At 52.7% G+C, this 27,766-nt stretch overlaps 1 protein-coding gene and 1 long non-coding RNA gene across 2 annotated transcripts; one reads left to right on the top strand and one right to left on the bottom strand.

The window, feature by feature from the left end:
* Positions 1-86: 86 nt before the first annotated feature.
* On the bottom strand, positions 87-20,912 carry RGSL1 (regulator of G protein signaling like 1). Its single transcript, XM_042805825.1, has 20 exons — positions 20,900-20,912; positions 20,033-20,115; positions 19,684-19,758; positions 18,803-18,932; positions 17,710-17,814; positions 17,223-17,384; positions 16,065-17,032; positions 15,451-15,513; positions 13,462-13,678; positions 12,652-12,777; positions 12,131-12,239; positions 10,699-10,892; positions 10,096-10,213; positions 9,521-9,617; positions 8,955-9,084; positions 7,734-7,914; positions 6,847-6,985; positions 6,087-6,211; positions 5,810-5,922; positions 87-2,253 (listed from the first exon to the last, which is right to left on the bottom strand). Exons 1-20 carry the CDS (start codon positions 20,910-20,912, stop codon positions 2,138-2,140), a joined length of 3,264 nt encoding a protein of 1,087 aa, XP_042661759.1. The 3' UTR covers positions 87-2,137.
* Positions 20,913-21,171: 259 nt separating this feature from the next.
* LOC116963098 lies at positions 21,172-25,422 on the top strand. Its single transcript, XR_004407943.2, has 4 exons — positions 21,172-21,422; positions 22,750-22,952; positions 24,686-24,802; positions 25,209-25,422. It is a non-coding gene; the product is annotated as an uncharacterized LOC116963098 (long non-coding RNA).
* Positions 25,423-27,766: the final 2,344 nt, after the last annotated feature.

Here is a 27,766-nt window from a genome sequence, read left to right as displayed (position 1 = left end):
AGCCAGCTGCCAGAGTTGGTGCTGCTTGATGTGCTGATGGCTCCCAGTGCCCATCTGGGAGGTGCTGCCTGCCTTTGTCTCTTAAAGGCGGGCTTGCAGACCATGCGTGGTGTCCAAGGGCATGCTGCTTTGGCCCTACACGCTTCATTGCCCCGCTGTCATGCCTCTACAGTGTGTGTTTGCTGTGCCTCTGCCTTCTTCCCTTGCTCCTGCTGGGTGACCCCAGGAGCTGCTGGCTCAATCCAATGTGATGGGATCGGTTGCTCCCCACCCTGTCACTCGCATACAAACAGTGAAGATTGATCTTAGCTGTGATTTTGCTGTTGTGAGCCTCAGGGACATCCATGAAGCCTTCTAGAGACCGGGCTCAGCTAGGCTTAGACTACAGACCCTGAAGTGTTAGTGAAAAGCACACCAAAATGCAGCTAGCTCTTGAGGCTGAAGGCTTTTGGGACAAAATCAAGTTAGAGCATGAGAGCAATTCTGAGGAGCCTGTAACAGTTCAGGTTGTAGGAGTGGCATCATCTTCCTAAGTCCTTTATTTGTAGAAATGTTCTTGCACTTTGGCTTTGTTTGTTTTGTTTTTTTTTTTTTTATCCTCTAGAAGCAAAGTGTTGATAATTATAAGTGACAAATATGAAACATACCATCATCTGCCTTAAATGCACCTTATTCCCAGGATGTGGTCTTCTAGGATCTGAGGGTTAAAAAATAGCTAAAAATAGCTCAAAATTACAAAGCTGAGAGCTTGTGAGGGAGCTGTCAGAGGCAAGGTGTGACAAAGGTCATGGTCTTTTCTTCATGAGGTCCAAAGAACGCTTGGGATTTCTGCAGCTTCCTGGTGTGTTGGCAAAGCCACTCTGACCCAGTTTCACCTGGGGAAAATTAAAGTCTTGTGATGATATGATTTGGTTAGTGCTTTGTAAACATACTGGCTTTTTTTAAAAAAAAAAACACGCTGAGGCCCCTTTTTAGCTGCTTTTGATTGGAAAATGAGGGAGGCTCTGGAAAGACAGTCATCATCTCACCATCCAGGGACAGCTGAGTAGTAAACCAGGTGGGGTCTCAGCCTTGCCACCCGTAGGAGGTTTTTAATTTGTGTGGGAAATTGATAGAGGCTGAGATAAGGTTGTAAACTATGCTGAGCAGAGGAAAGCAATCCCAGATCTTGGTGAGAAGTGTGGCTCCCTTTGTGGTAGAGTTAGAGCAGCTTCTAGGCTTGGGTGGTCTTTGAGGAGCCCCTTCCTCAGGCAAAGCATTTACTGTGACTGCTTTCTGGCTTTGAGTACCTTCCAAGTTTCTTGGGAAAGACCTCGAAGGTGGTAGTGTGTTGTGTACCCAGTGTGTTTTATTTACACTTACTGGGCCCCAGCTATGGGCAATGGAGTCTCCTACAGATACGTGTGAGGAAGGAGACTGTTGTGTTGACAAAGGTATCTCCTTAGATAGAAACACATGTTGTGGCATGTCCCCGCAATAGTAGCAGAAGTGCAAGCTGCTGTGCTATGTTACCTGACAAGCTGGAGGAAGCTGAGAGTTCCTTTATTTTTAGGTCTTACGGCTGATTAAGTGTAAACTATGCAGTGTGTCTGGACTGCTCGGCTTCCTTGGAGCACGCCCCTGTCCTGCTCTGTGTTGGGTGATGTGTTGGGAGGTCTGTCCTTCCCTCGGTACCTGCAGGGAAAGGAGAGATGTTGCATCAGTGGCTGCTGCTGATGGAGGCAGGGTATGGGTGATTGGGGACATACAACGCAGCTGTGTGCTCCTGGGGTGGTGTTCAGGGCATGGAGAGGTGCAGCAGCTGGGGATTTCCTGTGTGTGTTACTGGAGATGGTGGGGGTGACCAGAATCCTGCACAGACCCACCCAGCTGGCCTTTGGGTTTTAATGGGAGTCTTACCTCTGCTGCTCCAGGTGCTTGTGCTGGTGTGGTTTGGGTCAGGTAGACTGCCTCTGCGACCGCCTACCTGCTCTGCAGGAGAGGAGGCAGACTTCTCAAATGAGAGCATTTTCTCATTACTTTTATCTGAATCTGAGAAAAATAATATGCACAAACTTCCTATCATGGACCGATGCAAGGAGCCCTAAAGCCCAGCTCCCGCCCCAGCAGTCGGAGCTCCCCTGGAGAGCAGGAATGCTCATTTCAGCATGGGATCACCTTTTTGCTCCTTCAGTGGCTCCATTTTCTTATGGGACTGCGGCAGTAGGACCTGGATGCCTTTCAGGAGTGTGAAGACAATGATGGTGTGATGACCTGGTGAGGGAGAAGAGATGAAGAGGTACTGTGCGGCAAGGGCTCTGATGGCGAATGAGGGAGGACAGCAGGACATGTTGTCCCCTTTGAATCCAAATGGGCTTGTTTGCAAGTTGAGGAAGGGTGGTTGAGCAGGGACAGGAGATCTCCTTGACTGAAAAGCTGTTTGGGGGCTGCAGGGCAAGAGTGACATGTCCCATCCTGGATAGTTGTCCTGGGTTGAGTGAGTGGTGGAGTTTTTTGGTGGCAGGGGAGGGGTCTATTGGGGCGGCCCCCTGTGAGAAGCTTCTCGAAGCTCCCCCAGCTCCAAGCCAGCTCCACTTCTGTTTGGGAAATTGAGCCAATCGGCTGCGCCTCTGTGATAACGTATTTAAGAAGGGACGTAGTGACGGGCAGTCGGACTTGTGAGAAGGAGTTGCTGCAGCTGCATGGACACCAAGGTCAGTGGAGGAACGGAGGAAGAAAGGGGGGGGGAGGTGTGCCGGAGCAGAGACCCCCCTGTATCCTGTGGGGAGATGGCAGGGCGGCCCACCCTGCCACCCATGGAGATCTACGGTGGAGCAGACATTGATTTGTGGCCTGTTGTTCCTGCTCGGATAATCAAGGTGCTGTGCCCAAAGAAGGCCGGGGTCTCATGGGAAAAGGCAGCCCCGCTGCTGTAATTCAGCACTGGGAGGATTGCAGCATGCGGGGGAGTCCCACGCCAGAGCAGCTCGGGAAGGGCTGCAGCCGTGGGAGGGAATCCAGTCGGAGAAAGTTAGTGACCCATGACGGAGCAGTGTGGGGAACGCTGCGGCCCGTGGGAGGAACTCATGTTGGAGAAAGTTTGTGGAGGACTGTCTGCTGTGAGAGGGGGACCACGATGGAGCAGGAGGAACAAGTTTTGGACACTCCCCTCACTGAAGATGAAGAAAGTGGCAGCGCTGACTGCACCCCCCATTCCCTGCCCCTGCGCCACTGGGGGAGGAGGTAGAGATATCGGGAGCAGAGCTGAGCCCGGGAAGAAGGGAGGGGTGGGGGGAAGATGTTCTCAAGATGTGGCAATGCTTCTCACTGTCCTACTCTGTTATGTGTTGTTAGTGTCTGTAATAAACGTATGTTCTTTTTTTCTTCCCCTAATGAGTCTGCCTTTTGCTCGTGATCATAAAAGGGGATTTTTTCCCCATCCCAGTCCTATCTTGAACCCCAAGCCTGGCTCTCTGTCCCTTCTCATTGCCAGGGGGAAGGGAGAGAGAGGTGCTGCATTGTGGTTGGCTGTCAATCAGGCCTAAACCACGACAATAGTAGACAGGAGGTTTGTGAGGAAGTGGCATTTGGAGAGACGGAGATGGGCGTGTGGACGGCTGCCCCAACACACAGATGGGTTTGTGCCCGCACGGGTGGCTTCTCCCAGGAGGAGCACCGTGTTCATGTCCACGAAGTGGGGGGCAGGCCGTGCGTCCCGTCTCAGCAGGACCACCCCCTCTGCTCTGTGTGAAGGCACAGACAGTGCCACAGTGACGCCTGGTGATGGGAGACGGAGTCATGCCTCCCAGCCGCGCACGCACCACGTCTGCGCAAGCCAGCAACCCTCAAAATAAGCAAAAAGCAAGATGTGGGTGATAGGAGGTTTTCTCAGGAATTACAGGTATTTTCCGTAGCAGTTTTAGTGCCTTTTAAAGACAACATAACCAATTTTTCTCATCTGAAAGGCACGCTTTTTATCAGAAAAGCAAGATCCTTAGATAAAGGGCATCACTGAAACTATGATTAAGCTGCAAAAAAGCGTCCCAAGCATAAGGTGGCACCAGGCATTAGCACAGTCAGAAACAGCAGCTATTTTTGGGTTGCACACTGGTTTTGTTATTTGGTTTGCTCCTCTCTGGCAGTCAGGGCTGCCCGCGGGTTGGCAGGCGATGCCGAGCAGCAGCCAGCCTGCACTGCACCCCACGGGTACAGCTCTGCCCTGCCAAGGCGTGATAACATCTGCCCTGCCTACTCAACCAGGCTAGGGCAGGAGAAATAAGACAGGTCTGAGAGATCACCCATCTCCTCCCAAGACACACCACCCAAGCTGAGGGATTTTATCTGCCCAGCTCTAGTTATTCATCCCTGGGAGCTGCTGCACATTGCTGTGGCTTGGGGACAACTGTCCCAGGGACAATCTCTGCAGGATTAATGCCCAGGTGAGAAAGATTAGCCTCCTTCTACGTGTCCTCAGCTGTCTCTCCAGAGCAGTATCTCAGTGCACTCTCTCACTGAAGCTCTGTGTAGTTAAATAGGGGCTGTGCTGCTTGGACAGAAGTGGGTCTGTTCTAACCCTTCCAATGGTTTGAACTGATTAAATGCCTCTCTCTCCTCACTGGTTTCCTGAAGACCTTGGCAAACATGTGTCTTTGTCCCAGGTAACAGAGCAGGTAGCTCCTGTGTAGTAAGACACTTCTGGCTTGTTAGCTGGGAATACATGTGTGATGAGTTAGGCTTTGTCTGGTTTTGGTTTTGTATTTTTTTTTTCTGGTGGCAACAGGCTTTTGCATGAAAACAACTGTGTTTGAGAAGTCCCTAGAAGTGCAGTGATGTTCTGCAATAAGTTAAAGACTCAAGATGAACACTGCAAGCCATTAAGAGGAATGCCCAGGGTGTGGGGTGGTTTGAGCTAACAGCAGTGGCCTGGCAGTCTTGGAGCACACCAGCACAGGGGCTGTTACCCCAGATCGGCTGCAGAGCGGTAGCTCAAGCACCTGCCTGTAGGTATTAAAATCCTACAATTCTGCTGATTTTTTTTAACCAGAACTTGACAGTGATAAATGACAGGGAGCAGAACACCAGCTTGCTGACACCCACTCGACCGTCAAAGCAAGATTAGTATGTGCCTATTTTGGTATCCCCTTTAATCAAAAATCAATTAAACAATTTCCAAATGCATATTCAGTCAAGGAGCTGGGCTGTCAGGCAGAGTGACAGCACTTATCACTGCTTTCTTTGTGTTTTTCAGTTTAGAGTTATTCAGTGTGTTGGAAATAAACAAGTGGATGAGGAAGGAAAAGTATCTTTCTCTTTCCCCAGAGATGTCTCAGTGTCACCTCAAATCCTGATGAAGCTTATTCTTCATTCCAGATGTTCAAAGCATCTTCCATCTAAACCCACTGAGCTTTTTTTGCTGCATGGGCATGGTTCTTCTCTTTCTCCTGCTCCCATCTGACTTGCAACTCAAAAGATTAGTCGCTTTATTTCTGGTTTAGGGTGCGTGCGAGAGTATTTTTAACTTGGTTCTTGAAGTAAACTAGAGTTATGCAACAGCTCTTTGCTCATCAAGTTTCTGCACCCACTTCCCTATTGCCCGAAGAAATTTCTAAAAAACCCCTTGGCAATTTGGACTGAACTTGACAGAAAGGATTTGAGATGCTTCATTTTCCATCAGGCCTGCACCACACACATCTTAAGTTGTGTGAAGCAAGGAGTTTGGCTCTTTTCAGGGTAACCCTGTGGGACATCAAAACCCCAGGACTGGACATCTCTGCATCGGAAGAACAAGCTTGAGGACAAACATGGAGCAGGGGGACAGCACTCAGGTTACCTGGATTGTAGATGTCAGATGATTTGGAAGGGGTTTTTGTATGGGGCAAAGGGATTGGCACCCTGTCCTTCGCGGGGACCTGAAAGCTCCTCATCACTTTCCAGGTGCAGAACCTGTATGAGGAATACTAAAGACAGCAAACCTCCAAGCAGACATCTACAGCTGAGCTCCTGGGGAGTGTCTCATCTGTATTTTCATTGTGTCAAAGGAATGGGTGGCTGGAGAAAAAGGGTGGCATCCACAGAGCCTCCCCCACTTTGGGAGAGGGGATAGGTACCTTCTCCAGAAGTACATCAGGATGGGGAAGATCATGACTTTGGCCCTGTGGTAGAGGATACGGGTCAGTATCCCCTTGGAAGATAAACTCCAGATTAAATCTCTCTCTTCTTCAGAGATGTTTACCTGGCCGCAGAAGAGACCTTGTTTAACTGAAGCAGTTTGTGGCACTCCTGATAGACCCTACAGGCATGTTTCTCTCCCTGACCCCGCCTTGCATTTCAGCAGTCTCCAAGAAGAGATACTAGTTACATCCTGGCTGACTGTGCCAGATACTGTGCCAGGCAGGATCCCCTCTGGATTTCTGTGGAAAGCACCGTGCTGTTCTTTCCAAAGGGAAGAGAGGCAGAGCCATGGCTACTGCAAGGGGAAGAGGTGGGTGCGGTGGGGAGGGGATGATGGTGACATTGACCTCTGGAGAGTGAAAGGACTGAATTGGTGGCATGCAGCACCCATCCTGGTGCTTCAGCTCTGGCATTTCTCCAGCAGGTGGGGGATTTCACCACCTCCTTGTCCGCACACTTGTTCTTAGCCTATCTGGGTCAAGTGCTAGCATGAGCCTGGTGATGGATGACTTCCCACACCATGGAGCCCAAGTGGACGTCCCACGCTCCAGAGCTCTGAAGCTTCACAGCATGCTTTGCTGGAGCAGATCCAGACCTCTGCCTGGTTCCCCTTTCCCCACAACTGCTCACAGCTGCAATGCAATGGTCTTGAGCAATGAGCAGACAGCCCTTCCTGGGTGGGTCCCAGGATCTTACCCGCAGTTTGGGGGGAATATCAGAGGTCAGGAAGAGTTTGCTGATGATGGCAACTTTCCTTTTGAGAAAAGCGACTTCCTGTTCTGTCCGCATGTTGCGGGCTTCCAGAGCTTCAATGGAATCAGCCATCCTGGAAAACCTGCAAAGGCATGTGAGATCTTGCTATGGGACAAACGGTCTTGTCTGCTAGGCTAGACAGTCATGTTCCTGCTTGTCTTTGTATTTACTGGGCCAGAAAAAGCAATCCAGAAGGTGTAGAACAGTGAAACAGGAGCGATGAAAATTCCCTCCTCCACCACCCCCTTGGGCATGGCATTCACCTGGGGGATGTGATGTTCGCCCCTCTTCTTCAGGAAAAGAGAGGAATCGAAACCTGGTCTTACGCATGTGGGGTTGTGCTGACTCCAGGGCTGTTGTGCATTGGCCATGACTCGCTTTTACAGGTTTGTCAGGGAACTGGGCAAAGTCAGTGGAGAAATGGCACAACCGGCACATCAAGAAAGGTGTAGGCAATGTGTTAGATTGTTTGGGACTATCAAAACAAAAGTACTTCTAGGATACCCAAATTGAAACCCTGAGCCAGGGTGATGACTTCTGATTGAAATGGAGAGTTTGAGGGGGCTCCAGGGACATGTAACCACAAGCAGATTGGATGTAGACAGCTAAGGGGTGAGACTTTGGTTGTGTCATGATATCCAGATACCAGCCTTGCATAGAGGTGCTGATAGGAGTTTAGGGGTGGCAGCACAGACCCTCAGTGTGTGCTAATGAATTCATGGACCAGGCTTTATCTGCTGCTGAGAGATGGGCACTACCTGCAGGATGGGTTTGGGCCAGAGCCAAGGGCAACTGGTGGTACCTGAGCACCTGGTGGAAAGGGAACTTACTTGTCAATCTCTAGATAAAAGTGGAGGTCATCAACGAGGAAGTTGACGGTAATGAGCTGGCTGTTAAACAGGTGGCGTTTCACTAGTCCCAGCTCTGTGTCCCGTGGGGTGTTGGCAGAGGCGGTGTGGGAGCTGTAAGTGCTCACGGTGCTGCTGCTCTGCATCGAGCTGATGGGCAAGTCTGAGAGAGGGGAAGAGGTCTTGTGTCCTGCTTCTCCCCTCACTGGGTTTAAGGGTAGCTGGGCATCTGATGCTGAGCTATACCCTGCTCCTTCACCTCGCCTCTGCTTGCTTTACCTGCCTGCAAGTCATTTTCTGAGGTTCTTTCTACCCATGTGGACTACAGCGTTCCTGCAGCCATGATCTCCAGGGAATTCAGACCCATCCAGTGTGCAGCCTTCCCTCTAACTTAGTAACCTACTCCACCCATCCTCCTCTTTGCACTCATGGAGTGCTTATGTTCATTGTTTTCATAGGGGATGGCCAAAGTATGTTAGATCAAGAGTCTGTTGGTTTGTTTAGCTATTATCCTGTCTCTGGCAGAGGCCATAAACAAATAACTATGGAGAAAGAAAGGTAAAAATCTGTGTCACTTCCCCATGCACAATATTCTCCTGCTTTCATAATTTTCATTTCCAGTGACCTCTTGATCTAGATGGGGTCTCAGTGTATTTTTAGCAATTTCAGTGGATTTCTTTTCTAACTGCTTTTCCAGCCTCCTCTTGAACCCGTATGTAAACTTTCAGGATCTACATCCTTTGGCAAAGTACTCTGAGGGTCAGCTCCCTGTTGCATAGAAAACAACTTATTTTTGTTTATTTTTTGGCTTGTGTCACCTAAGCTTCATTTAGTTCCTCTTGTTTTTTGTGGAAGGGATGCAAATTTGCATATACATTGTTGCTTGAGAGAGATGCAACAGCATCATGGGGCACCCGCATCAGAAAACCAAACATTGCATGAATCTGTGCACGTGCATGTTGCCTGTGCAAAATTCTGGACCCCATCTCCCAATTCCAGCACTTAAGCGTGCAGATTTCTGCACAGCAATATCTGCCATCCTGAGATATCTGCTCTTCTGGGTCTTTATATGACTGCAGCAGAGAAAATTAAGTCAGCATATGGGGATGGGAGATGAACCACAAGTTTCCTCCATTTACTTCTCTGCCTAAACCCGTGACTCTTGGGGAGGGAGGAGATGGGGTGGCAGGAGTCTAGCCATACTTTCCTCCTCATTTCCTAGTTCCTGACGGAGAAAGTCCTCAAACTCTGCACGGCATTTGTCATTGTCCATCTCCCTCCGGAACTTGCAGAGGCTCTTGATGATGTCTCGAATGGCATACCAGGCGCACCGCTGCAGAGACACGGCACGGCTCGCGTTAGCCAGCGGCACAGCCCTGGGGAGCCAGCCCCTGGCTGCAGCAGTAGGGTTGCTTCCAGACACAGCCCTCCCATTTCGACCCACCACTGTGAGCTGGAGCACCACCTTGGCAGTGGGATTTGTGACTGTCATCTTTGCTTTCCAGTATTTCTCTGTTTCATTGGTGGTCGCAGCTGGTAGCGTGAATCACTTGGTGAGCCCTCACCAGATTTAAGGAAGTCTGCATGGAGCAGGACTTCAGAGCTTGTAGGAATGAGCCTTTACCTATCAGCTGTCTTTTTGCAACTCTCCAAACCTGACACCCCCACACACACCCCCTTTATGTGAGCACCACTTGACCTGCAGCATCTCCTCTCTTTCCAGCCTGGACAACATGCTCAGCCTGCCAGCAGAGAGGACCTTTCCTTACCAGCTTGCCTGTGGTGAAGTTCTCCATCTCATGCTGCAAACGAAGGTTAGACTGATGTGTATCACTTTCAGGGAACAGATCCTGGTACTCTTTAAACCTGTTGGATGGGAGATCAGAGAGAGAGCATCGAGGGCAGCCAGACATACGAGGAGGGCAGTGGTTTGGTGGGAGGGTGGTTAAGTGTGGGGAGAAGCTGACAGGGATAGCCCTGGGGTTGGGGTCCCACTGGACTTTGGTTCCTGGAGGAGGTTGGAGAAAGGGACAGGGGGCTGGATCCCCTCCCTTGGGCTCTGTTCTTGCATGTGGGAGGCTCAGGAGTGTCCATTCTGCTTACCTTTAGTGTATATCCTCCTCCACCTCCCGCAAGCCCAACAGTGATTTGGTACCTGTGGGACAAGCTCTGCCATACCAGTTTTGCTGGAGTGAGCATGTGGCTGGGATTTAGATGCACCGGCTGATATTTCATAAGGAAATACATGTGTAGCAGTTTCCTGTCCGTCAGCTTGGGGTTCCCATGGGAAGGATGTGTTTGTGTAACCACTGGGCTTAGGATCCAGCTTGACCCAGGTCCTCACCATCGTTTTTCCATAGCATTCTGGACAAAGATCTGTGCTGTCATCAACATGAAGGGGCTGACTACTTTGGCCTCACTTATTTCACTGATGATTGAAGTGTGGCAGTCCAGCTGCTCCTCTGGAAGAGAACTGAGGTCACTGCCAGAACCTGCCAGCCACCCCCGAGCCACCATGACATCTCTTCCTACCCTCACATCTGCAAGTGGCACCCTGTCCCATCTCTGCCTGCCCTGTCTGATGTTTGCTGAATTTGGTTGTTTCATCTCTTTTCTTTTTCATACTGTGCTAATTGCATACTTTGGGAGTTAAACTATGACTCTAAGAGCATCTAAAGGAGACAAGATATGGAAAAACTATTTCTGCCACTGCAGGAGTTGCATGTTGCAGGTCTCGGTCAAGCAGATCCTGCATAAGAAGTGTAGGCCACCTTACTAGAAATTTAAGTGTCAGTGGAAGGCCTCAGCAAATACATGCTCCACTACCTGGCAAAGGAGAATTGGCAGGTCCCTGCAAGAGGATATAAAACCTGCAACCAGCATCCAGTTCACGGAAAAGAGGCATTCATCATGAATGGAGTAAAGTGCAGGGTGGGAGGGCACCTACCAGGTGGGATTTCAGCACGGAAATAATTTCTGACAATGCTGTTAGCGAGGAAGCTCTTTGTCTTGGGGTTGGTCTCTGTGACTAGCTTCTCCACGGCCATCCAAAAACACAGTGGCTCCGCTGCATTGCGCTCCTCAAGGAACTGCTTGAAGAATTGCAGGTGGGCAGGGTTGTGCAATACTTTAATGAAGTGCCTGTAAAGGAGGAGACAGCAGAAGATGTGACCTCTGTGCCACCAGTGACCTGGAAAAGATCCAGGACCTCTATCCTTGCTTCTCCAACAAGAGAGACCCCTGAAGAAGAGCTAGAAATGTGTGGATGAGTGGTGTGTGGGATTTGTGAAGCAGACAGGTCAGTAAAGGTACTGGTGGAGCACAGTGTCCCTTGTCTGTCTTGCCCATAAAATCATTTAGTTTGGAAAAGACCTTTAAGATCATCATCCACTGAGCTGTTAGAAATACAGACGATATTCTCCTGACAAGTTGTTTCTTTTCTGCCATAGGTGTGCCTGCCCAACAGCTTTGCTGCCATGTATCCAAAGGAACTGGTCTCAGCCTGAAGAGGAGGCTTCATGCAGGGAGTTAAGGGAGAAGGCAGGATCTTGGGTCAGTGATGGGAGGGAGGAGGTTGTTTCCTCTGGTACTTGCTGAGAATAAACAATAATTTGCCACTGGGTGGCAGAGGGCTTATGCATTTGGCCATGGAGAGGGTGTTCTGGAGTGGAAAACCTTTGCAACTGATAGATCAGGAGATTATCGATAGATGTAAAGCCAGAGGACAGCTATATTGAAAAGATTCAGAAGAGCTTTGGAAAACCAGATCGGGGAGAGGACTGTGATTTTTTGGGTCATTTATAAGGTTAGCAAGCCCTTATTTGAAGATCAGTGGATTGGGTCAATTATTTACATTGTTTAAGTGTGGCTCCTGAGACTGACTTTCACAATAAACAATAAGAGCTGCTCCTACTCAGTACTTGTGTCCTGGTTACCATTTATATCCCAATGTGGAGTTGTGAGGACTCCTATCTGGAATATTCCCAGGAGGTGAGACATAAGCCACATGGACATTCACATGGTCAGTGAGTACAGAGATTTAAGTGTGGACACAGGGTGATTTTAGGTGATTTTTCTGGGAATCTGAGAGCTGCCTAGCTGCAGTACGGGTGGCATGCCAGTGGATGAAGTGCATGACACATGCACAGTATGCGAGGAGTGAATCTGAACTATGGGGCTGGGGGTGTGTTAAAACATTTTTCTCCTTTCCCTGCTATATCTACTGTTCAGACCCACAGGCCACCCATGCCTACATCTGAGGGGGCCCAGTGATGAAGCAGGGAGCAGTGGCACTACAGGAAAGCTCTGGGAGAAATCTTTTTCCTGAAAGAGTGGAAGTGGCAATAAACAGCAAGGCCCTGTGCTGCAAGGTGCCAGACCTGGGTCTTCTAGACGGCTTCTCTACTGCGACAGTGGTGGACTTCGTTATGCTTGATTTGTTTTTTTTCACGGGCCCAGCCTTCTTCTTTCTGTTCTCGGGTTCAGTGGCTGTGGGGACAGAACAGGGTTAGCTCCTTCCTCAGGTGACAGCCAGAGCCTGCTCACAGCTGTCTGCAGGGCACAGGACCCCAGAGCCACCATGCTGGTGTCTGCATGGTAAGCCTGGCTCAGGAGACACTGGTTGCTGTGGGAACTCTTCACCTCCGCATGGTTTGACCTCCTCAGCATCTGCTTCAAAGAAGCCCTCCCACTCCCACCCTCTCTGGCTGGATTAACACCCCGAAACAGGTGCTTTTCAAAGGTGGCTAGGAGGCCTCTCTCTCCTGGAGATGTTCTACTGGATGATGGGATGCAAGCAAGAACCCTGTATGTCCAGTCCCCTAAGGGTATGCTGGGGTATCTCCAAGGGCATGAAGCTTGTGGGCCCACCCTGCTTCTACCCTGCTCAGACTGGACTCACCGAGCGGTGGGCTTTTGAGACACAGCTCATTTTCCTTGCTTGGGCTATCCACAGCCAGTGAGGGTTTCTGAACAGCCGGCACATTCAACATCGTATCCTGGGAGTCTGTATCAGATAGAGAAGCCACGACAGATCCAATGTTCATTCCTGCTGGCTATGACAGCCCTTCAGCACTTGCTGAGTGCTGTATTGTGATTGCTACTCACTTTTCTTTTCCCCTTCTCTGTCCTGTTCCCATGACCTACCTCTGACACTGCATTTCTTGGGTGTGACCAAGGACCCACAAGCTACCTAAGGGTTGATACAAGTGACTGCTGCCACCCTCAGTGCACCAGCAGGTGCCCAGAAACTTGATGTCATTCTCAAAAGATGATCCAAGAAGGAAAAGCTCAGGTGTCACACCAGCATGGCCAGTCCAAGCATCCACAGGAAAAAGTCAAGATGTGGAAGTGGGGTGACAGTGGCCATTGCTGGCTTTGGGTTTCAGTCACTTTGCTGTAGCCTCCATTTGATCTGGTGGCCCAGGCCAGTGCAGGGACGTGGCATTTGATGCCTCTGGTACTGGCAGGAGGGAATTTGGCCCCTAGGTCGATGCCAAAGCTTGGATTACAGCTGATGGCTCCCAGACACCATGTCCCAACCCACTCTACGAGGCTCATGCCCTGTCTTCAATACAGCAGTTCATCTATGCACATTGTGGACATCTGTGGACATTGGTCACCACGGGTGCACAAAATAGGCTTTATCAGCCTGAGCCAATGTTAGCCACAGCAGAAATTCAGAGCCTCCTCTTACCAGTGCTGTACAGGAAAGGTTCCACCTCTGCCAGGATTGAGCCCCCTTTCCGGAGGTCCCGAGTAGCAATTAACTGCCAGTGCTCAGAGGCGACACCTTCCAAATTCCTTGTGCCATGCAAGGCCTGGCTCAACTTCAATGCCTTGTTTATCCGCTGGGACAGGAGGAAACATTCATCTTCCCCAACAGCATGGCTTTGCATCTTGGGCATCGGGATATCACTCTGTGGAGACTATGGCAAGAAGAGAAGAGGGTGACTGAACAGAGCACATACCCCATCTCAGGAGCTGCTCCTGCACTGTGCCCGATGGGCTAGCTGCATGTTTTAATATACCTTAGAGTACAAACCTACCCAAGTTAGATGTCTGCTTTAGCTTTAAACCATCTGGAATAAAACTGCGTGAGCATAAAGCTCAGAATAGACCTTAAACCTACCCATGCAGCTGCTTAAAGCTGGCTCACATTGCCTGCAGCTGGGCCATACCAGGGACATGCAGCAGGTCCCCCAGGTAGTCCAAACAACAGCTTGCCAGCACAGGCAGCAGCTTTCCTGAAGATGTCAACATCCACCCAGGAGGGCTAAAACCAACCCTGAAGGTGTCCCTGGCAGACAGGTAACCTCATGTGCCTTTTAGGTTGGCTACTATCCCTGGGACCCCCCTCACCCCAGGCCGAGACCCTCTGGCAGGTTCTGGGTCTCCCCACTGTCAAGCAGTTTGCACGACTGGCCAAGCAGCAGGGTCAGAGCGGCTGGCTGCTGCTCGAGGTACACACTGCTGAGAGCACGCACCAAAAATAACCCTGCTAAGCCCCCAGGCAGGTCCCCTGACATAGGTGCAGTGAGACCCAGGAGGAGTCTGGCTTAGGGGATGGTGCCTGCGGAGAGCATGGCCTCGACACCTGCTGAAGTGCTAATTGCATTCCCAGACCAGGTCTCTCTGCTCTGAGGGGTAATTTTCTTGACAAGAGATGCTTAAAAACCTGAGCAGCTAATTAATTTACAGCCAAGAGCATTTAATGAAGCAGGGTCAGGAGCTGCCAGCTGACTTTTCCAACATGCTTAGCTCTTGCTCAACTGAGATGCTGGCATATCTGTAAGCCAGGTCTTTGGGGGGCACCAGCCCTGATAGCCTCTCCTTACCACTCTCCTTACCATTTCCAGGATCAGCCACAGATTTTTACGTCGCAGTTTGGGGAAAGGCCTACGGGTTGAACAACACCATCTGCAGTGAGCAAAACTGCCTGCAGAGGTTGTGCAAGGACCCAAGCAGGTGGGATGCTCGGGGGTTTCTGTCTGCAAGGAGGTTTTTGGGTGTAAGGCTAGCATTTAAGGTGTTAATAAACATGAGATTAGCAGGATTTCTGCTGCCAGGAGCGATAATAGTCTGGGAAAATGAGTGCTTGTGTGACTCTGCTTTCTTAAATCAATCCTTTACACAGTGGAAAAAAAATGTGGAAAACTTGAGCGTGGTTGAATCACGGGCTAAAAAGCTGCATGCCCTCTTCCCCCAGCATGTTGGCCAGGTGCTTGTGCTGGGACAGGGCCATCCGCATGTGTGTCTGCACATGAGTCATGTTAATAGCAGGGTTTGCTGTGGGCGAGGAAAAAAGGGGGAGTTAATTCCCAGAAGTGTTTTGCCCATGAGGCAGTCACCCAGTGCGCTGCCTGCTCCTGGTCTCACCCCCTCCTATCCTGGAAGACTGCTTTTAAGTCCCTCGCTGGTTTTGGGCCAGGTTGTGGTCTGGCTCAGGGGAGCTCTGACAGGGCACGCTTGCAGCGCTGCTGGCTTACGGGATGCTGTGGTGGAGCTGAGGATCGTTGCTCCGGGCAGGTGGAGCAGGGCAGGCTGTGCCACATCACCCTGTGTCAGTGTTGGCCAGGGGACACAGTGGGATGCTAGACCACTGCAGCTAATGCTGGGCTTCCCCTCCCACCTCCTCTCCAACTTTTCACATCCCCGTTGTTGCCTGTGCACCCTGCGAGGATGCCCCTGTCCCCTTTACCATAAACTGGAGGAACGTCCTGTCATCTTCAGCCAGAAATTCCTCGTAGAGGCAGCAGAGCACCTGAGGAGCAAAGATGGTTGTCCTCAGTCAGTGCTCCAGGGGCAATCACCACCCCCAAGCCCCGCCATACCCTGAGGCCGCAGTGGTGATGCCATGGGCAGGTCACACCTCGCTGAGACGCCCAGGACAGCTCTGCCAGGAGCTCTACACCCAGGTTGGTCCATCTGGCTGCTCAGAGGCTGCCCAGAAGGGCTTGGGTTGTAAATGTGTTTTAGTCGTGTTGCGCTGGAACCACCGACTCAGATGTGAAAGGATGACCGCTGTCCTGTCAGCTCGTGGCCCTTGGCACGGGCATCTAACAAACGAGGTCACCAGCTGCTAAATGACTGCTCACCTCTGCTCCATTGCCCAGTACATCTCTCCACTGGCCTGGCACATCTTGGTCACTGGTCCCAGCTTGTGACTGTAAGTTTTTTCCCTTCCTAATCTCTTTTCATCATCATTTTCCAAATATCTCTCTTCTTAAACACGTCCACAGCCCTCATACCAGCCAAGGGGTGCCAACGCCGGTTGTACCTCTCAGCCTGACCACTGCCAGCACCACTCTGTACCTTGCAAATCTCCTTCTGGGCTCTGAATATCCAGGGGGAGAATTCTCCAGACATCAGATGGTTCCGCAAGCTCCTGAGAGTCCTGGTCTCCAAGGGAAGCTTCTGAATGGTGCCTTCCTCCAGGTAGGTTCTGCATATCTTCTCCCCAATCAAATGACGCAGGAAGAAACTGTTTTCTCTGCTGGTGTCCAGCACCACAGGCAGAAATTCCTCCAAGTCATGCCACAGGTCCAGGAGATGAGTCTCCATAGACCGGTCCTGGAGCTTCAAGAAGTCCCTGAAGGGCCGTCCCGCGCAGGTCTCGGCGCTAAGAGCCCAAGGAAGGAAACTCAAGGTCTTGACCAGCTTTTTCAGGGATGGCAGCTGGACAATGGGTGCAGAAGCATGCAGGTTAGAGGGGACTTTCTCTTCACAGAGGTATTCCAGATGAAGGACCTGCTCTGCACTGGGTCTAGGCCTTTTGGGATAGGTTGCTTCTCCCTTGTCTCCAAAGGCAGCGGTGTTTTCAGGAAGCTCTGACTGCTGAGGAATCGATCCCAAAGCATCCTTATCCAGATGTGATTCCTTTGTGCTCCCAACTGGCCCCAGCTGCCCTTTTGGTTGCACCTGAAATCTGGGCATTTTTATTTCTTGGGTGTTTCTTCCCTCCTTGACCAGAGTCCAGATATCTGCTTTGGCCTTCTTGCTGCAGTAGGGCCCTGACAAACCCTGGCTCCTTTTAATATGCATCATGAAGAGATTCTCTGAAAAGCCTGAGGGCTCCTGTGGGCTGGCCTGTAATGAACGCTCCTGATATTCCTGCAGCAGAGGCTGGCACAATTTCTCCTCCTGCATGGCCATCTTGCAATGGATGAAGAATTTAGGCAGCCAGTAACTCTGAATAATAAAAAGGGCCTGTTCCTGCATCTTGCTTAGGATCTCTCTCCTGGTGATGATGGGCTGAAGGTGCCTGGCTTTCAGCAGCGACCCTGAAATGGATGCAGGGAATTATGATGATGGGGGGGAGTGTGGGTCTGGCTCCATCCAGACCTGTTTGTGCCGGGGGAATTCCCCAGCCAGGCAAAGCTGGTGATGGTAACCCATCTTCCTGGGAGCATCCAGGAAAGTCCACTTTGCTGGCAGGGCACTGCTCATCCTGCCAGCTCCCATGTTTCTTACCAATGATGGTCCTGCAGAAAGTGACAATGCTGGAGCCTTCACGTAGGTGAGTGGCTTTCAGCCTGTGGAGCAAGGACAGGTAGAGGTCCCTCTGCCTTGCATCTGACTCGTCAAGCCCCAGGAGCCTTTCGGTGGTGAGCCAGAAGTCAGTCAGTTCTTCCCCTGTGGATCAGACAAGGGACAGGAGTTGGAGGGAGTCCCTGAAAGCTCCGCTGATGAGTGAAGTTGCCTGTGTTTTTTAAAAAAAAGAAAGAAGGAAAGATCGCCTGGATGAACTGAGGGAACAGTGTAGAGAAGAGCCAGGGCTAATGCATCTCCCCAGGGTGCAGCACCCGCTTTGGAGCTCTGCCACTGGATCGTCTTCCAAAGCCACGTCTGGGATCGCAGTGTCTCCTGTCCCACCGGTGCTTATCCGTGCCCTCAGCACTGTGTCGGTGTCCCGCCAGGCAGCTGGCTCACAGCTGGCTGCAAATTGCCCCGTGCCCACCTGCCTTTCCTTGGACAAAGGCCCGAAAGTGCCACATGCCCTGGCTCCCGCTGATGCACTTCTCCAGCAGCCACCGGTCAGCGCTTTGCCAGTTCAGCCGTTTTGCTGTCAGAGAGAGAACGCAGAGCGTGGCATTGGGGATGGCAATGCATGCAGGAGCAGTCCCCAAGAAAGCCCTCCAGACCCCACCAGCACCCCCTAACAGACACTGCCAGACGGCAGCAGTGCTGTGAGTCAGGAGACCGGCAAATTGCACTGAAATGGGAGTTTTGGACAGGATCGTGGGATGCACATGCGGTGTTTGTAAGGATGCAGCACAGCCCACTCATGTCAGCGATAGTCTGCCTAGCTATGGTGCCTCTTCCCCTTGCAAATGTGCATCTTTTTTGCTTGAGTTTGGGGCTTGTCCTCAACCTCTTTCAGCCTGAGGTTCAACCCAAATGGAGAAGAAGCAGCAATGCATCCAGAAACAACACTGGAGCAAGCCTTGATGAACTGCTTAGTTTCCTGAAATGAAATTCTGAGTCCCCACTGCCATAGCTTTTCTTCCAGTGGCTTTCCCTTGCGTTTGACATGCAGGCTGACAAAGCAGTTGGCTGGGCTGAAATGGCTCATTTTAGGGGTAAACCGAGCACAATTCAGTCTTCTTGCTGCTGGTTGGACAGACCACAGTGTAGCCCTGTTTTCCCAGCATAGGATGCATCGGATGAGGAGCATATTGCAATACAGTGCGAGAGCTCTGGGCACCCTGCATAGCAGCAAACCTGAAATGCTGGGACACCAGTTTCCCATGCCTGAGGATGCTCTCCAGCCCAGCTCGACCCATGAACTGCATGGTACACCCTGCTAAGCAGCTATTTCAACTCCATGGAGGCACCAAGCCTGTACTTAGAGCTGTGGGGTAAAGCCCCACTCATCCCGTGGAAACTCTGGGGTCTGCTACATCCCTAAAAATAGGGTGTGCAGTGCCTTTTTAACCCGGAGCAGAAGCATGACCTGCTGGGCAGGCACCAGGCAGTGTCAGCCCCGGCAAGAGGAAGCCCTGCTGCAGTGGCGAAGCCACTCCAGTTTCCTCTGTGCCACGATGACTCACCTGCTTCCCCAGACCGAATGAAACCCAGGAGCTTCTGGCAGAGGATGAGGTGGAGGCACAAGCTGGATTTGCAGAAGTGAGGCAGGCGGTGCTTTTTCAGCCAAGCCAGCAAAGCTGGGGGGCTGGGATCCTGCATTGCAACCCCCCCCCCCCACGCCCAAGGAAAGGATTAGGCTGTGAGCAAGGAGCCGTCTCTTGCCTGGGGATTAGGGTGAGTAACGGGCCCCTGCTATGAGGGAAGGAGCCTGTGCTGAGAAAGAAGGGGGTTACTCGAGCTATAGCCCCTGCTTGCATCCCTGTGAGCTCTGCCTGCAAACCTGGGAGACCCGGAGTTGCAGGGCTGCCTGCAGGGCTGCCTCTCCTTGCAGCCTGCCTGCTTTCCTGGAGCCCAGGTAGGAAGGCACAGCAGCTTTCCAGCAGCGCCGGGAGGAGCAGGTTCCTTTTTGCTACAGGGTCTGAGCACCACAAATGGCGCTCGTGACTGTGGGGAAGAGATTTGTCCACGGGGAGGGGGGGCTGAGTCAGTTTGAGGATCAACAGGACTTCACTCCTGGTGAATTCAGGAGGAATACAGGACACAAGGGGCTGACGTTCCTGTCCTCTTCCTCTGCCACCACACATGCTCTCTTTAAATCCAGATATCGATGTTTACTGATGGCTAGAGGGACCCTATAAGCTGCACCAGGACTTTAAACAGTTTGTGCTCCTCCCAGGGCTTAAAAGCAAAGTGATGCCTGGGTTTGAAATAATCCCTTGGCTGCATGACCAGGACAGCCAGAGAGTAGCCTTGGTAATGAGAAATGGGCTCCCTCCCTCCCATGCTTTGTGCCTTTCCTCCCTCCTCCTCACCCTCCTCCTCCTCAGACGGGGCATTTTCTCACCAGGTGGCTTGGCAGCTCTGGCCAGAGGTCCCACCGGCCCGTGCTGCTGATGTAAATAGGTGTCTGGCCAAAAACCTGTATCAAAAGGAAAGGGGAGAGCTGAAAGAGATGGAGGGTGGCAGGCGAGCCCAGAGCCCAGCTGTTCTAGTTAGTCCTTACTACAGAGAAGGGCACTGTCTTCCCTTTCCAACCTTTATTTCCAAGCTGAGGTCCTCAGGTTTCCCTAATTTTCCAGCCTGAGTGTGGTGTATTCCCAATTTTCCTGGGCCCTCTACCACCACAGAAGCTGAAAGTTCACCAAAGAAGAGCTCAGAAAGGTCCCAGGCTTTATGGTGGAAAGTGGACTTACAGGAAGATTCAGAAATGTGTTGAAAAAGTCGACAAAAACTTCATCTCTCAGCAGAAGCCCCATGTCCGTGGAGGCTATGGTTGCTACAAGGGGGAGAAGAGAAAGTTACCTGGGCTTTGTGTTGCCAAGTGTGATGTAAATATGAACCGAAGGATGAGTTTTGAGAGGGACAGCTCTAGGGGATACATGGTATGGTCTTGTCCTGTGCACACACGGGAGGATTTGGATCTTGGACAGTCCATGACATTTGGTTCCCAGTGCACCCATGTGCTCTGGGCGGGTGGCACAGGCTGTTTGGAAAGCATCAGGTTCAGCTGCATGCAGGAGCTGGAAGGTTCAGATGGCAGCTTCCTAAATAGCAAAGGTGGTTCGTGGAGGCTGGGCACAAATACGGTGGCATCTGTAGGGCAGGAGAAGGGAGGAGGTGGCTGGAGGGGACAAGCTGTGTTCTTCCACCTTGCCCAGACACCAGGCATCACCTCGCTATCATGGAGAGGAACTGTGTGCTGTGCTCTGATGCTGCTGCTCCAGCCCCACTGCCTTAGTGCCCTCCGAGTCCTCTTGCTCAGGTTCTGGTAGCAAATTCCCCCAAATTAGCAGGTGCCATCAGGCTGGGAGCAGGTTGTGGCTCTGGGTAGAGTGATAGTCACTGCAGACCCCCATCCCATCCACCCAGGACATCAAAGCAGTGTGTCAGTAGTGCCACCCCCACGGGAGTGGGTGAGCTGGCATCAGCCTACTTGCATGAAGGCACGGCTATGTCATAGGGAGGACCCACATTTCAGAGGCCTAACGCTGCTTTTTCCCTGCTGTTCCCTTTGGGGTGTGCTTAGAGGGGCTGAAGCCTCCAGCAAAAAGGTAACTCACCAGTGGCCATCATGCTGCCGTATCCCAGGAATGTGTTCTGGAGTGCCACGCTGCTTGTGACACACTTCTCCCAGCAAGTCCTTGGGGAGGCTGCAGGGCTCCTGGGGACCACAGAACCCCTGACACCTCATTCTTTGCTGCCCTTCTGGGAAATGTCTCTTTTCTAATCACCAGCCCTGCAAATGCATGTGGGCAGTCTTGAAATTAAACCCCTCCCCTCTCCCCACTTGGGCAATCTTCTTGCCTTCAAACCAGATTCTTCGTAGCACCTCGGCACTGAGCATGGTTGTTGCCAGTGCATCTGCTCTGGCAGTGATGGAAATTTCACAGGAGACTTTGCTACATCTGCCCTGGACAGATCAACCCCAGATTTCTTATTAGCTGTCCTGCTTCATCAGATCTGGTGCTGAGACGCAACCTTGGAGACCCTCCGGCGGGAAGAGGGGAAAGAAGGAAAGAACCACATCTCTCTTGCAGCTGCAGTGACCTGTTCCCCTGGCAGGAGGGCGAGTCTGCTCCCCCGGTGGGTATTTGATCCCCATATCCGTAAAGCTGTGGTGTCAGACCTGGCAGGGCTGCTAGTGCCCTCCAGGTTTTGGGCACCGTCGTGCCTGGGGTCTCTGATGTGCCTTGGAGCAGAGAAGTGGGTCTGCTTGTCTGTGGCTCTGTGCCGTTGGTGGGAGTGGGAAGGGTTTCGTGGCCTGCGGAGAGTGTGGAGCAGAAGTTTTGTGGCCTCTCCTGCACCGGACATTTTTTCCGTGCTTGTCTAAGTGGGGGGGCTGCAGGATAGGCTCTGCCAACCTCGTGTTTCTAAGAAGCCCTGAGCTTTCTCGTTCTGGCCCTTAACAAAACACTGTTGCGTTATGTTGAGCGCCTTGCCCCCTTCCATCGCGGTGGCTGCAGTCCTTGTTACCGCCACCCTCGTGGGCACGGGCAGGTTAAAGCACACCCGTGGGTGCAGGCAGCGGTGGGGGGTCCCCAGGAGCGGGGCCACCTCACGAGGTGGCGCTGTCAAATCAGGAATGTGAAGCTGTCCCCAGCAGCAGCGGGGCTCTGTGTCTCAGCAACGGGCTGGGGACTCCACACCGGCAATTAGTACAAGGACGGTGGCTAAATAACCGCGGGGCTGGTGCTGGGGACCTCGGGGTGACAGTCCGGGGCTACTGGCTACTCGCTCCATCACCCTGAGCTGGTGAGCTTGCTGTGCATCGTTGTGCTGCCCTGGGCAAGGAGGGTAACGGGTGCTATGCCAGGCCCGGAGGGGTATGACAGTGAAAGCACGTTAGAGATCACGCCTGAACTGCCCGTGCACACACGTGTGCCCTGGGGAGGTCACCTCTTGCCACGCTGCAAGGCGCTGGCCACGCTGCATTAATTCAACTGGTTGAAGCTGCTGGGTTTATCAGCAGTGGGGTGGGGGGTGTGGGGTGGGGTGGTGGTGGTGCACGTCCTCGCGGCGACAACGAAGGGATGTTGTTCTTTGGGTGATGCTTTGCTTTCGGGAGGTGGGGGTGAGGACTGGGTTATGCCCTTCACTCACAGCCCGCGCACATCAGCTGGTTACTATGCCAAAATTGACATGGGGAAGGGGCAGCCATGAGCTGCAAAATATCTGCATGTCCTAGTGGTGGCAGGCAAAGCTGTGGGAAGGAGCTATGGGAAACCCTGTGGAGGAACAGCTCTGAGCACAAATCCATAAGGATTTGTGCTGCTGAGCCCAAGAGATGAGAGGAGGGGTTAGGGATGAGCTGGCATGGTGGCTGTCTCACACGTGAAAGACTCAGAAGTCCTTGGGGAAAGGTTGCAACTGTCAAATAAAAAGTTGTTTGTTTTTTTTTTTATTTTTTCAGTTGGCAACTGAGCAGATGCCCAGTGAGATCCTCAGAGGCTGGTGAAGCTCCGCTGATGCCCGTCTGGCTCTGGACTGACCTCAGTGGGACTGTGCTGGCTTCTGCCGGGAAAAAGGACCAAGGTTGTGAGCAGGAGTGGGCCGACACGGTTACTGTGGGAGTGCAGAGGGCCATTTCCATGGAATTTCACCCCGAGAGGCCTGGTAGGATGGAGCTCCGCTCAGCCCAGCTGCAGCTTCCTGGGGTTTGCTCGGTGCATGCGTGGGCGCATCTGCCCTGTTCATCTTGCCACAACAGCTCCTCACAAAAGCGGCTCACATGAGCTGTGCAGCTATTAAGGAGGAAAAAAAAAAAAAAAAAAAAGGCTTAAAAAATAGGTGGACAAGTAAACGCAGCCCAAATTTAGAAGGGGGCTCAGAGAAGAGCACTGAGTGGCTGGACTCTGTACAACGATAAGGGCAGGGGTTGCAACACCAAACACGTCAGGAGGGCTTCGTTCCCCCCTCTGTTCGATCCCGAATTACCCGTGTCCCTCGTGGCCCCGGAGCGGGGAGCAGCCTATTCTCAGCAGACCCGAGGTCACCTCCGCCAGCGGCAGAGCCTCTCGCTCCCGGGCTGGCAGGGGGGCCGGGGCTGGGTTTCTTATCCTTGCCCAACACGAACTGGCACGGCTCGCCGTGGCGGCGAAGTCCAAGGCTGCCCGGCCGCGGGGTCAGCCCCGGCGCTGGCCGCTCGCAGCCTCCCCCGGGCACCCAACCGGCCCCTTTCGGCGACGTGGGGAGGGTGGGGGTTGTTTCCCCCCTTCCAGCTGCAGCCTGTACCCACTGACCCACAGCAACCCCGTACTCCTCGGTGTTGCTTTAGGTCTCAGGCGATGCTCTACAGCCCCTGCAAGCTGGGAAACTTCAGCTCGCACCCTGCTGCACAAACCCCCTCTCCCTCTAACATAAATATTCTATGCCCGGAGTGAACTTTTGGGGAAAGACTGGTATTTTTTTTTGCCCCATACAGCCCCAGACTGCGCTCACATAAATAGTTTAGGACACCTTCAAAGACTGTCAGCAATGGATGTGATCCTTTTAGGCCCATAGCACCTTAAAACTGGAATTGTCTGAGGTCTCAGGTATTGCAGTTCAGCTTTAAATATTAATCCCTTGCTTGAACATAGCAAGATTATTTTTTTATATGTGATTTTCATGCTTGGTCTCCTGGGTGTGTAAGACTCGTTTGCTCAGCGAGGACATCTCTGGTATTTCCTTACATTAATTAGAAGTATTTTTTAGCCTATTGCCATCTGTCTGTAGTTTCCTTGCTTGGGACTGACCGTGAAGGCTGGGCTCTGACCCATTACACCTGACAGCCCCCGAGGCAAGCTCTGCACTAGCTTGCCTCTTCTCCAGCTGAAGCAAAATTGCTTGTGTAACCTTATACAAGTGTCCGGGTCTGTTGACTTCACCAGTTCAGGTTAAGCATATGTTGTGGCAGGACAGGGACCTAATTCACCCATAAGGGAGGGGGACATGGACAACAGCACTCTGCAGTTACTTTTTATAATTTACAATGTCAGGCCTGGATCGTACCATTGAACCCACTTGGGCAGCACTTTGAGGATTTCTGCGCTCTCACTTACGGAGCTGTGAAGTGTATTAAGCTGAAATTAATCTGCCAGCCACAGCTAACATGGAGCTGACCTAGCTGGGAGTGCATTTAGCAGCATGAACAGTGCGAGTAAAAAAAAAAAAAAAAAAAAAAGGCCCAAAAAAAACCCCACAACAAAAACAACCCTGCCAATGCACACTGTGACCGATTTCCAACTGCAGGGAAAGGCATGTGCTGAGCGCTCCCTGGGATATTCTCCACCCTTGTACAGAGCAAACCGAGCCAAGCAATTTCTAGGTCTCAAATCCCGCCTGTCCCTGACGTTCTCATCTTCCAGCTTCCCCTGGTCGCTTTTGAAGGCGAGCACGTGCTCCTCGGCGGCGGCCCCCGCTCGCTGAAGACGCTCGGCCTCTGCGCAAGGTTCTGCACGCGTGCAGGGCAGAGCCGGCGAGAGGTAGGAGGCTGCTGCCAGACCGGCCCCGAGCCCCGAGCCGTGATGCCCCCGCTGCCAAGAGCCCACCCCGAGGGGTGCTGGGGAAGGGGGCGGCTGGGGGGGCGAAGCAATGCTGGGGGTTTCCTGCGAGGGCTGGCAAAGCGGGCACCGGGCATGGCGACCGGCACCAAGGTGGCTGAGGAAGGGGGGGAGAGGGAGGTGCAAGCAACCGGGGCGGGGGGGTTGCACAAGGCTTTCCTGGCTGCTGTGTTCCCAAGGCCCCTCTTCCCCTAAATGCGTCATGGGCACGTATTGCAGCCGAATTGCACGGGGAGGGAGCTTTTTTTTTTTTTTTTTATCTTCTTTGCATGTGCCTCTGCACGCTACTATTTATTAATTGGCTTTCCTAAATTGCCCTTCTGTGCAGCCCAGGTAATCTGCTCTGCCTCCGAAAGCCATCCGGTCACCAGCCCTCGGCTACCCTTGACCCTGGCAGCATCTTCAAAGGGAGCATGGGCCTGCTGCGGAGCGTGCAATGTTTGCTCGCTTATCGGGCGAGCAGCTACCGCCTCCCTGCTTTGGGGGGTTTCGTCAGCCTCCTGCAGCACTCCAGGGGAGACCAGTCAGCCACCGCTGCTTGTACAAGGTCAGTGTCCCCCCCCTCCCAGCGCAGATGTTCCCCCCACCCAGCAGCAAACTCCTGTTTTGAGTCTTACCGGGGGCAACGTGTTAATTAAGCGCTTGCTCGTCTTGCTAAAGTCTTAGGTTCATTTTTCCAGCCCTTGCTAATCACGGGTAAAAGGGGGCTGCATCTCCAGTTCCTCCAGCCCCGTGAGCCCCTCCGGAGCCCAGGTCCCAGCGGCGGTGAGCACGCTGTGGTGGGTCCAAGCAAGAGGCAGCAGTGCCCAACGGTGGGCAGAGATGGAGGCGATGCAGAATCAGGACATCCAGCCCACATCGGGTCTCACCTGGGGGCATTTCAGTTCCTTGTGAGGGACCTCACAGCCCAAAGCGCTTTCCCAGATGGGCCTGAAAATGGTGTATCTGAATTTGAGAATGTCTTAGCTGTTGGGCACGGGGAGAGGAGGGATGCTGAAGATGTCCCTGCGCATTGCAAGGGAGGTTGGACTAGATGACCTTTAAAAGGTCCCTGCCAACCCAAACTATTCTACGAGTCTATGCTTGTCCCTCCTCCCTCCCAGCTGTGCCATTGCCAGGGCTGGGGCCTTTCAGGTGCGTCAGGCTTCCTCCTAGGGTCTAACCAGTCACAACAAAATGGACAATTCATCCTCCTTGTGCGATGTCTCTGTTTAAAAAAGAACTCATTGATTTCTGTTGAAGAAAAAACGTTCAGCGCTGGTGACGGGCGAATGGGTAGCTAGGTTTGGCAGAGCAGGTCTGCGGTCTGTTGGGATTGAGATCCCCGGGGTGGCCAGCTCTCCAGCTGCAGGGCCCTGCAGCGAGGGGCCGCCCTTTGAGATGGCCCCAGGGAGCTGGGAAAGAGTCCCAGCACTGCAGGAGCCAAGCCAGTGGCCATCTGCCCCAGGGCCGGAGCCACAGGGAAGTTTTGTATCCTGCCTTTTGGATCCTTGAGTTCCACTCTCCACCTCCTCCCCCCCCCCCCCTTTTTTTTTTTTCTCTCCCTGTACTGTGACATTCCTGGATTTTAAGGCATTCCCAAATGCATGAGGCTGCACTTTCAGGGGGTCACAGCAGTGAGGCAGGGGTGCGCAGTGGCTGGGCAGCTGGAGGGGACATGAGGACAGGGATGGGAAGGGATATGTGGACAGGGATGGGCCACAGCCGCCCCAGCAAGGCTGGGGGAGAGAGGGAAGCCATCACCCCTTGCTGCTTGGCTCCTGGAAAAACAGAGATGCCAGGGTGGTATCGGGCTGGGCACACATAATAGTGGGTACATCTCATGCTGGCTGTGAGAGTCTCGACTGTGCTGGTCCCCCCTGGAGAGACCAGGGACCTTGCTGTGTGCTCTCCCTGACGGGTTTGCGTTGGTGCCTTGGAGACAGCGGGCTGCAAAGTCCAGCCCTGACCAGCCCTCCCAGCTCCCCGGGTGCTTTCCAACCCTGGCAACTCTCGCAAGATATAAACCGCGCCGGAGGGAAGTGCCGGGGCAGGCGAATAAAGGTGTTCCCACGAATTAATAGGAGGAAGAAAGAAAAACATGTGCCAGTTGGGACTCGCCCCTGGAGCGGTGCATTGTCTCTGGGTCGGCGCGCTGCACATTTAGAGCGGGGCCCTTTGAAGGCTGATTTAAATCCACTCCTGGGAGGTGTCACCTGTTGGCATCGTGCCTCCCCCCAGCTCCCCGATGAGGTTTTTGTCTCGTTGGACGCTGGTGACAATAGGGGTCACTGGAGCACGCAGCTGGGGCGAAGGCACGGGCTGAGTCGTGTTTCTCAAAAAAAAAAAAAAAAAAAAGAAAAAAAAAAGATAAAACCACTCAACAAAACCCAACCCAGCAGCCTGGAAGGGGAGGAGGGAAAGGCAAGCAGTAAACAAGCTGCCTTAAGCTCTGCGAGCCGGCAAAGAGCCTCTTCTCCCCCGCCGGCTTCCCGGGAGAGGGCGCTGGCCCCGCGGCGGCAGCGCCTGCCTCTTCTCTGCGGGCTCGTAAACATGTTGTGCAGGGCGAAGGCATGGGCATGGGCCTGCCCCCAGGCCTCCCCCCGCCCGGGGCAAGGAGAGACATCCTCCCAGCACAGCCAGGAAACCCCTGCCCGCTCAGGGGGTCTCTCCCAGGCAGGGGTTTGCTGTCCGGGGTGTATTTCTGGGGTGGAGGTGAGGTGTTTACATCGCAAGCTGCCTTTGCTCCCCACTTCCCTTTGGGGTTGTTCAGAGCTCAGCGGGTGAAAAGAGGAGCTGCTTGGGTCGGGGGAGCGTCCCCCAATGCCACAGGGACTTCCACCCATGAATGCCCCGGGCTTGTTTGCCGCTAGCTCTAGTGGCCAATGTTTCTGGGAAATTCAGAGG

Source organism: Tyto alba, unplaced genomic scaffold, assembly GCF_018691265.1.
Source record: "Tyto alba isolate M040663 unplaced genomic scaffold, T.alba_DEE_v4.0 Super-Scaffold_1000006, whole genome shotgun sequence".
NCBI classification, from domain to species: Eukaryota; Metazoa; Chordata; class Aves; order Strigiformes; family Tytonidae; genus Tyto; species Tyto alba.
This window is presented reverse-complemented; position numbering and strand designations above follow the sequence as displayed.

What these genes read in the sequence shown, in the direction of transcription:
- RGSL1 (XM_042805825.1), bottom strand. An exon ending in CCCAGAAGGAGATTTGCAAG is followed by an intron (nt 15,514 to 16,064) that starts GTACAGAGTGGT and finishes TTTGCTCCTCAG; the next exon opens with GTGCTCTGCTGCCTCTACGA. An exon ending in CCGTGCTGAAATCCCACCTG is followed by an intron (nt 10,214 to 10,698) that starts GTAGGTGCCCTC and finishes GTTCTCTTCCAG; the next exon opens with AGGAGCAGCTGGACTGCCAC.